Source organism: Petromyzon marinus, unplaced genomic scaffold (assembly GCF_048934315.1).
Source record: "Petromyzon marinus isolate PM22_M1 ecotype Great Lakes invasive population unplaced genomic scaffold, UKy_Petmar_22M1.pri1.0 PM_G_Scaffold_54, whole genome shotgun sequence".
NCBI classification, from domain to species: Eukaryota; Metazoa; Chordata; class Hyperoartia; order Petromyzontiformes; family Petromyzontidae; genus Petromyzon; species Petromyzon marinus.
The window spans coordinates 829227-839999 of record NW_027423007.1 but is presented as its reverse complement, the minus strand read 5'-3'; the positions used below and the strand labels follow the sequence as shown (position 1 = coordinate 839999).

The 10773-nt window shown below is 52.9% G+C and overlaps 1 protein-coding gene across 1 annotated transcript; it reads right to left on the bottom strand.

The window, feature by feature from the left end:
* Positions 1-2504: 2504 nt before the first annotated feature.
* On the bottom strand, positions 2505-10110 carry LOC142917876 (induced myeloid leukemia cell differentiation protein Mcl-1 homolog). The gene is made up of 2 exons (XM_076062211.1): positions 9423-10110; positions 2505-4797 (listed from the first exon to the last, which is right to left on the bottom strand). The coding sequence occupies exons 1-2, from the start codon at positions 10074-10076 to the stop codon at positions 4660-4662; spliced, it is 792 nt and encodes a 263-aa protein (XP_075918326.1). The 5' UTR covers positions 10077-10110; the 3' UTR covers positions 2505-4659.
* Positions 10111-10773: the final 663 nt, after the last annotated feature.

Genomic DNA, 10773 nt, shown 5'->3' with positions numbered 1-10773 from the left:
AACTTTGTCTGTGTGACAGCACTTGCCCCTACAACCAGAAAGCGTCTACCTGGGGTAGCTTTGTCTATGTCTGTGTGACAACATTTGCCCCGACAACCAGCTAGAGGCTACCTGGGGTAGCTTTGTCTATGTATGTTTTGACAGCACTTGCCCCTACAGCCCTGCTAGAATTTATCTGGGTTAGCTTTGTTTGTATCTGTGTGATAGCACTTGCCCCTACAGCCCTGCGAGAGGCTACCTAAGGTAGCTTTGTGTTTGTGTAACAGCATTTGCCCCTACAGCCCTGCTAGAGGCTACCTGGGGTAGCTTTGTCTGTGTTTGTGTAACAGCACTTGTCCCTACAGTCCTGCTAGAGGCTACCTGGGGTAGCTTTCTCTGTGTGTAACAGCACTTGCCCCTACATCCGCGCTAGAGGCTACCTGGGGTAGCTTTGTCTGTGTCTATGTAACAGCACTTGCCCCTACAGCCCTGCTAGAGGCTACCTGGGGTAGCTTTGTCTGTGTTTGTGTAACAGCACTTGCCCCTACAGTCCTGCTAGAGGCTACCTGGGGTAGCTTTCTCTGTGTGTAACAGCACTTGCCCCTACAGCCGCGCTAGAGGCTACCTGGGGTAGCTTTGTCTGTGTCTATGTAACAGCACTTGCCCCTACAGCCCTGCCAAAGGCTATTTGGGGTAGCTTTGTCAGTGTCTGTGGAACACCACTTGCCCCTACAGCCCTGCTAGAGGCTACCTGGGATAGATTTGTCTGGATGAATGGGTGGGTGAGTGGGTGAGTTGGTGAGTGAGATTCTAGTTTATTACCACAAGAGGGCAGCATTGAGTCGCGAAATAATTTGTGTGGGGGGAGTGGTGGTGCAGTGGTTAGCGCACGTTGTGTGTGTGTGTGGGGAGTGGTGGTGCAGTGTTTAGCGCACTGTGTGTGGAGTGGTGGTGCAGTGGTTAGCGCACTGTGTGTGTGTGTGGGGAGTGGTGGTGCAGTGGTTAGCGCACTGTGTGTGAGTGTGGAGTGGTGGTGCAGTGGTTAGCTCACTGTGTGTGTGTGTGTGGAGTGGTGGTGCATTGGTTAGCACACTGTGTGTGTGTGGGGAGTGGTGGTGCAGTGGTTAGCGCACTGTGTGTGAGTGGGGAGTGGTGGTGCAGTGGTTAGCGCACTGTGTGTGAGTGGGGAGTGGTGGTGATGGTGGTGGTGTTGTAAACATCGCTAGAACTGGGAGAGTGACAAAGGCGGTCGGGCGTGGTGGTGCTGGCCACCCACACCCTCTGTGTGTGTAGCCACAGTGCCGGTAGCCTTCATAGGCGCTATTGCTCACAGCACTTGCCCCTACAGTCCTGCTAGAGGCTACCTGGGGTAGATGGTCTGTCTGTGTGACAGAACTTGCCCCTACAGCCCTGATAAAGGCTACATGGGGTAGCTTTGTCTGTGTCTGTGTGACAGCACTTGCCCCTACAGCCCCAAGTGTCAGAACCGAGTGGGCGGGGCACAAGAATCGCAGGAGGAGCACGAGGGGCTCGGGGTTCTTCGTGTTGCTGGTGAAGAAGATCCACGTCTTGTGAAGGAAGCCTCGTGGGGGCCGGGGACCCCAGGAGGACCGGGGGGGGGGGGGGGGGGGGGTCGCGTGGCCAGGGGCTGAGCCTTCTCGAGGATTCCAGAAGGTGGGCGTGGCCTGGGCGTGTCCCGGGCCACGCCCACGCCACGCCCACCTTCTCGAGGATTCGAGAAGGTGGGCGTGGCCTGTGCGTGTCCCGGGCCACGCCACGCCCACCTTCTCGAGGATTTGAGAAGGTGGGCATGGCCTGGGCGTGTCCCGGGCCACGCCGAGGCGGATATAAGCGGCCTCCGCATCTGGGATGAAGACGCCTCGTGAAGACGCCTCGTGAAGAAGTCAAGGCTCAAGTCAGCGTGGCCAACCAGTAGCCCCCCCCCCCCCTGGCTTGGCCACGCCAGTCGTATCAGAGCGCCAGTGTTAGCGAGCATTTGCGAGTGATGGTGTGCGTTAGCGAGGATAGGTCGGTGGTCACACCCACCCCATGTTAATAGTTACCTGTTGTGTTAATAATAAAGAGCTTTGCCCTCCCAAAGTTCCAGTGTGCGCTACCGAGGCGCTCCAACCTACCACGACCTGTAGCACGGGGATGTCCTCATTCAGCAGCGGACTGAACAGCAAACAACTAGGTACGCCGAAGGCGATGTTGTGCGTTGCCAAGCCTTTTAAGTGTGGCAGCAGCCAAAAGAGGGACACCCCCCCCCCCCGGGATGACGTCCACCGCAGAGATGGAGCGATGAAATCGGCTTCCGGATGGATCGTTACCATCGCAGGGCCGTAAGGTGGCGATGGGTTGGGGAGGCCTTCATCCAGCAGTGGATTGACCGTGGCCGGCGATTACGATAAACAAGACACACAATCTAAAAAAAACGCACACGTAAACTGAACGCCTTTCTTGGCCCCAATTCCACTTCAGCTACGATCGAATCAGCACTGGCAGAGTAAAACATAAAACACGTGTCGGGCAAATAAACAAGACACTCTTTAATTGTTGTATTGAGAGAGACGGCGCGGGAACTGAAAGCACCAATAAGGTCTGAAGATTGTCGAGCATCATGCGTGGTGATGGTAGCATCGTGCGTAGTGATGGTAGCATCATGCGTAGTGATGGTAGCATCGTGCGTAGTGATGGAAGCATCATACGCAGTGATGGTAGCATCATGCGTAGTGATGATAGCGTCGTGCGTAGTGATGGTAGCATCGTGCGTAGTGATGGTAGCGTCGTGCGTAGTGATGGGTAGCGTCATGCGCAGTGATGGTAGCATCGTGTGTAGTGATGGTAGCATCGTGTGTAGTGATGGTAGCGTCGTGCGTAATGATGGTAGCATTGTGCGTAGTGATGGTAGCGTCGTGTGTAGTGATGGTAGCGTCGTGCGTAGTGATGGTAGCGTCGTGCTTAGTGATGCTAGCATCGTGCGTAGTGATGGTAGCGTCGTGCGTAGTGATGGTAGCGTCATGCGTAGTGATGGTAGCATCACTACACATGCAAAAGCAGTGTCACCCGAATGCCTCTTGTTTCCCACTCGCAGGAACTGAGCCGTGCCCAGGGCTGAACAAGCCGTGGCCGCGTTGTTTTTTTTTCCTCACCGCAGAACTCTCAAGTGCTGTGCCGCCGCCGGCAAACTGCAGCGACCGCCTTGGGCTGCACGCCGGTGACGGCGGTGCGTTGCCACGATGGCGCCTGTGTCCCGCTGTGTCACCCAAGTAGAACTGCCACCGTTGATTTACCTTAGGAAAATATCAAAGATCTATCCTGAACCAAGTAATTATTGCATGGTAAGGGTACACTGAAATATAATCCAGGACAGGGCAATGGGTAAAGGTTACCCAGAGTTCCATTTTAAACAGGGGGGAGGGGGGGTGGTGGGTTCTCTGTTTTCAATAATCTAAGTTTAGAAAAACTCCTGACAGGAATCCACAAACCCCCCCCCCCCCCCACCGGCCCGGCCACCTCACAACTCCAAAGTTTGGTTTGTAGTGGCACACCCGTTGCAAGGCGACTTTATGGGGTAGCCCACTTCCGATTAACCAGACACCAGATACCAGACTTGTCGTTTCTAAACGCGGCTTTAAACTTAGACTGCCGCGCACCATAGGGCCCATCCAAGCTGCCTATCGTGTTCACCTGGCCACGCACAGGGAGGAGGATCCTGATGGGTCGGGAGCCGTCTCCTCGGTGTACCTTCTAGGCCCGCACTAATAAAAGGGTACTATCGGTGTAACCACACAGTCCTGATATTACATCATACGAGCAGAAAAAAAGTTAAACCTTTTGTGTTGCAAGTTGAGGCTTTGCTACCCTGCAAATTTCACGCAAGGCGCTGCAGCGGCTGTTGCTGCCCGCTGCCAAATTCAACTCCCGCTTGCTCGAGTTGCGTGAAGAGCAAAACAACGAGAACAGATTGCTCTGTTTATGGCCAAAACGCTGCCGTGATGGCAAGCGTCATTCAATTCCTCGCCGTGTTCGAGGTAGCAACTATATAACACGTTTCTAATCTTTCACCTTGTCCTGAAATTGTATTTAAATAAAATAATAATAAAAATTATAAGTGCTTCCGAAATGCTCAATTTTACCAACACTTACAATGCTGCCTCATCGAGCCAGACTAACGTGAATTTAACGACTCTATTAAAGTAAAATAATTGCCGTCCAACAAGAGCAACGTGCGTCAATTTCCATTCAGCCGTCGGGTTTTTCTCGCTGGGAAGACGCAAAAACCTCGCTCGCACGGAGGTTCAAAATATTAACAAAGCATTGACAGGCCCCACGGAATGCAACCAACGATTTGGCACCACGCACCCCAGCGGCAATCGCTCCCATGCGGCAGGTTTAACGAAATGGAAACTAACGAACAGCGAAGATCGGCACGTGAAACAAAAAAGCGCATTTGCAGCTGCATCTTTGCAAAAACTCTACCGCCACGGAAACGTTGAGCACCACAATTTAACTTTGCAGGGGTGGGGGGGGGGCGTGCCGCGTCTGTTCAGAGTCTCGATGTTTTTCCCGCGGTCGCGGTAGCGGTGCTCCGTTTAGCTCGGCCGGAGGCGACGACGCCGTGGGGCACACCGTGCGCGGGAGCCGGACACGATCGGGGCCTCGTCCCGCTTGGAAGGTTCAGCGGAAACCGCCGAGGATCTTGCGAACGCCCAACGCGGCCAGACCCGCCATGGCCTCGAACCCCGCGATGGCCACCAGCGTGTTTCTGAGCGTTCTGCCGGGCGTCTCCCGCGCATACTCCCGCACGAACCCGTCCTGCGTCCGGGGGAACACGAGCGCAATCCGCCGTCAGTACGGTCGTGCGTGTGCGTGTGCACGCGCGCGCGGTGTCGGTCCCGAAAACGGCAGTGGCACGGCTAGCGATTGTACAGGCGGTGCAACTGGGCGCTCAAGAGGCAGATGGGGCCCAGCTGCCGAGTTCGAAAAGAGGAGAGCGGGACATTTGCTCTGCAACGGCGTTTTCACAAACTTAATATGCAGGTCTTGGATTGACGAATTGGGTTTTTTTACACATTTGACCGCTTTAAACAAATGCTTCTCCTAAAACATGGACCCGCTGAAGACCCCACAGGCAATGGCGAGAAACACATACAGATGGTATGAACGACAGGGCGATTTCTGCCGTCCGAGAGAGGGGATTAGGCGTCTCTCACAATTTAACCAACACACAAGCCGCTCCACTGCCAGTCGCTCACTACTCTACACAGAAGCGCCAAGCTGTCTAAGCTGACGACACGTCGCAGCAACTTGGCAAAACTCAAATAAAAAAACAAGTTAAATTTCTCTTCAGTCTCGCCTGGTAACAAAAAACAACAACCCCCACCCCCAATTCTCAATAATCCTCATGCTGTCTGAACCCATCACCACCGTCATAATCACCACCAAAATCACAGTTCCCACCATCTCCACTCACCACCACGAATCAATCACAACCAGGTCGCACATCTCCACTCACCACCAATAATCAATCACAACCAGGTCGCACATCTCCACTCACCACCACCACTAATCAATGACAACCACGTCACACATCTCCACTCACCACCACCACTAATCAATGACAACCACCAGGTCACACATCTCCACTCATCACCACCACCACTAATCAATGACAACCACGTCACACATCTCCACTCACCACCACCACCACTAATCAATGACAACCACATCACACATCTCCACTCACCACCACCACTACCACCACTAATCAATGACCACCACGTGGCACATCTCCACTCACCACCACCACCACCACTAATCAATGACAACCATGTCACACATCTCCACTCACCACCACCACCACTAATCAATGACAACCACCAGGTCACACATCTCCACTCACCACCACCACCACTAATCAATGACAACCACCAGGTCACACATCTCCACTCACCACCACCACCACTAATCAATGACAACCACCAGGTCACACATCTCCACTCACCACCACCACCACTAATCAATGACAACCACCAGGTCACACATCTCCACTCACCACCACCACCACTAATCAATGACAACCACCAGGTCACACATCTCCACTCACCACCACCACTAATCAATGACAACCACGTCACACATCTCCACTCACCACCACCACCACTAATCAATGACAACCACGTCACACATCTCCACTCACCACCACCACTAATTAATCACAACCACGTCACACATCTCCACTCACCACCACCACTAATCAATCACAACCACGTCACACATCTCCGCTCACCACCACCACCACCACTAAACAATCACAACCACGTGGTACATCTCCACTCACCACCACCACCACTAATCAATGACAACCACGTCACACATCTCCACTCACCACCACCAGTAATCAATGACAACCACCAGGTCACACATCTCCACTCATCACCACCACCACTAATCAATGACAACCACGTCACACATCTCCACTCACCACCACCACCACTAATCAATGACAACCACATCACACATCTCCACTCACCACCACCACTACCACCACTAATCAATGACCACCACGTGGCACATCTCCACTCACCACCACCACCACTAATCAATGACAACCACGTCACACATCTCCACTCACCACCACCACTAATCAATGACAACCACCAGGTCACACATCTCCACTCACCACCACCACCACTAATCAATGACAACCACCAGGTCACACATCTCCACTCACCACCACTAATCAATGACAACCACCAGGTCACACATCTCCACTCACCACCACCACTAATCAATGACAACCACGTCACACATCTCCACTCACCACCACCACTAATCAATGACAACCACGTCACACATCTCCACTCACCACCACCACTAATCAATGACAACCACGTCACACATCTCCACTCACCACCACCACTAATCAATCACAACCACGTCACACATCTCCGCTCACCACCACCACTAAACAATCACAACCACGTGGTACATCTCCACTCACCACCACCACCACTAATCAATGACAACCACGTCACACATCTCCACTCACCACCACCACTAATCAATCACAACCACATCACACATCTCCACTCACCACCACCACTAATCAATGACAACCACGTCACACATCTCCACTCACCACCACCACTAATCAATGACAACCACGTCACACATCTCCACTCACCACCACCACCACTAATCAATGACAACCACCAGGTCACACATCTCCACTCACCACCACCACTAATCAATGACAACCACCAGGTCACACATCTCCACTCACCACCACCACTAATCAATGATAACCACATCACACATCTCCACTCACCACCACTAATCAATGACAACCACATCACACATCTCCACTCACCACCACCACCACTAATCAATTACAACCACCAGGTCACACATCTCCACTCACCACCACCACTAATCAATGACAACCACCAGGTCACACATCTCCACTCACCACCACCACTAATCAATGACAACCACGTCACACATCTCCACTCACCACCACCACCACTAATCAATGACAACCACCAGGTCACACATCTCCACTCACCACCACTAATCAATGACAACCACATCACACATCTCCACTCACCACCACCACCACTAATCAATCACAACCACGTGGTACATCTCCACTCACCACCACCACTAATCAATGACAACCACGTCACACATCTCCACTCACCACTAACACCACCACCACTAATCAATGACCACCACCAGGTCACACATCTCCACTCACCACCACTAATCAATGACAACCACCAGGTCACACATCTCCACTCACCACCACCACTAATCAATGACAACCACGTCACACATCTCCACTCACCACCACCACCACTAATCAATGACAACCACGTCACACATCTCCACTCACCACCACCACTAATCAATCACAACCACATCACACATCTCCACTCACCACCACCACTAATCAATGACAACCATGTCACACATCTCCACTCACCACCACCACTAATCAATGACAACCACGTCACACATCTCCACTCACCACCACCACCACCACTAATCAATGACAACCACCAGGTCACACATCTCCACTCACCACCACCACTAATCAATGACAACCACCAGGTCACACATCTCCACTCACCACCACCACTAATCAATGACAACCACATCACACATCTCCACTCACCACCACTAATCAATGACAACCACATCACACATCTCCACTCACCACCACCACCACTAATCAATTACAACCACCAGGTCACACATCTCCACTCACCACCACCACTAATCAATGACAACCACGTCACACATCTCCACTCACCACCACCACCACTAATCAATGACAACCACCAGGTCACACATCTCTACTCACCACCACTAATCAATGACAACCACATCACACATCTCCACTCACCACCACCACCACTAATCAATCACAACCACGTGGTACATCTCCACTCACCACCACCACTAATCAATGACAACCACGTCACACATCTCCACTCACCACTAACACCACCACCACTAATCAATGACCACCACCAGGTCACACATCTCCACTCACCACCACTAATCAATGACAACCACCAGGTCACACATCTCCACTCACCACCACCACTAATCAATGACAACCACGTCACACATCTCCACTCACCACCACCACCACTAATCAATCACAACCACGTCACACATCTCCACTCACCACCACCACTAATCAATGACAACCACGTCACACATCTCCACTCACCACCACCACTAATCAATCACAACCACGTGGTACATCTCCACGCACCACCACCACTAATCAATGACAACCACGTCACACATCTCCACTCACCACCACCACCACTAATCAATCACAACCACATCACACATCTCCACTCACCACCACCACCACTAATCAATGACAACCACCACATCACACATCTCCACTCACCACCACCACTAATCAATGACAACCACGTCACACATCTCTACTCACCACCACTAATCAATGACAACCACCAGGTCACACATCTCCACTCACCACCACCACCTCTAATAAATGACAACCACATCACACATCTCCACTCACCACCACCACTAATCAATGACAACCACCACATCACACATCTCCACTCACCACCACCACTAATCAATCACAACCACGTCACACATCTCCACTCACCACCACCACTAATCAATGAAAACCACGTCACACATCTCCACTCACCACCACCACCACTAATCAATGACAACCACATCACACATCTCCACTCACCACCACCACTAATCAATGACAACCACCAGGTCACACATCTCCACTCACCACCACCACCACTAATCAATGACCACCACCAGCAGCAGCAGGTGTCACGTGTCCACAGCAGGTGGCACGTGTCCACAGCAGGTGGTGTCACGTGTCCACAGCAGGTGGTGTCACGTGTCCACAGCGCGTGTCTCACCCAGCCTCCCTGGCGCACGAACCAGGCCCTCCTGCTGCTCCGCGAGGCCACCAGGAAAGCGGCCACCTCGTGGGCCACGGAGGCCCTCGCCTCGGCGTCTCTCCCCGCCCTCCGCTCCCTGTCGCCGCCGCCGGCGGCTTCCTTGAGCCTCTTGAGGAGCAGCGCGCAGAACACCGCCAGCGCCACCACGCGGCCCCAGCTCACGCGCCTGTCGGAGAACATCTCCCGGGCCACGGCGAGCGCCGAGCCGCGCAGATCCTCGGCCTCCTCCGCCACCACCACCACCAGGCGGCTCACCATGGCCGAGAAGGCGGCGCGGTGCTGCTCCAGGAGAGAATCCCCGACGCTCTCCAGGAGCTGTGAAGCGGCACAAAGTTGCTGCTGCGGTTGTTGTTGTTGCTGTTGTTGTTGTTGCTGCTGTTGTTGTTGTTGCTGTTGTTGTTGTTGCTCCGTCTGTGCCAGGTGAGCGGCGTAGCCGGAGATTAAATTTGCGGTCTGGACGGTGAGCTCGTCGTCATCGTCATCGTTGTTGTCATCGTCATCATCGTTGTTGTCGTCATCGTTGTTGTTGTCATCATCGTTGTTGTCGTCATCGTTGTTGTTGTCGTCATCATCGCAGCGCCTCGCCACTCCGCCACTCCGCGCTGCCTCCATGGCCGCCGTCGGGAACGCGAGACGGAGTCGACGGAGGTCGGAGTCGCCTAATGGAATCGCGACGGTCGATTCAGCGACGGTCGAAAATCGCCGCGTTGCTGGGCGTAGATTCCGTAGAATCTCTTCGGCGATTGGTCGATTTCTCATCAAGCAGGCAGGATTCGACGGGAAGAGAAATCGCGCCGACTTTAGATGTCGAGGAATCGATGCGGCGATTGGCTTGCGACGGCAAGCGTCAGCTCAGCGAGTTTCAGAGTCACAGCAGACCCAGCTATACCAGCAGCATCAGTGAGTGTGTTAATCTGTCTGTTTGTGTCTGTGTGTGTCTCTGTGTATGTGTGTGTGTGTACAGAGTCACAGCGGACCCAGCTATACCAGCAGCATCAGTGAGTGTGTTAATCTGTCTCTTTGTGTCTGTGTGTGTCTCTGTGTATGTGTGTGTGTACAGAGTCACAGCAGACCCAGCTATACCAGCAGCATCAGTGAGTGTGTTAATCTGCCTGTTTGTGTCTGTGTGTGTCTCTGTGTATGTGTGTGTACAGAGTCACAGCAGACCCAGCTATACCAGCAGCATCAGTGAGTGTGTTAATCTGCCTGTTTGTGTCTGTGTGTGTCTCTGTGTATGTGTGTGTGTACAGAGTCACAGCAGACCCAGCTATACCAGCAGCATCAGTGAGTTAATCTGCCTGTTTGTGTC

Coding starts and splice junctions, on each gene's coding strand:
- LOC142917876 (XM_076062211.1), bottom strand. CDS start 10,076: ATGGAGGCAGCGCGGAGTGGCGGAGTGGCGAGGCGCTGCGATGATGAC. Junction 4,798..9,422: donor TCGTGCGCCAGGGAGGCTGG/GTGAGACACGCG, acceptor CCCCGGACGCAG/GACGGGTTCGTGCGGGAGTA.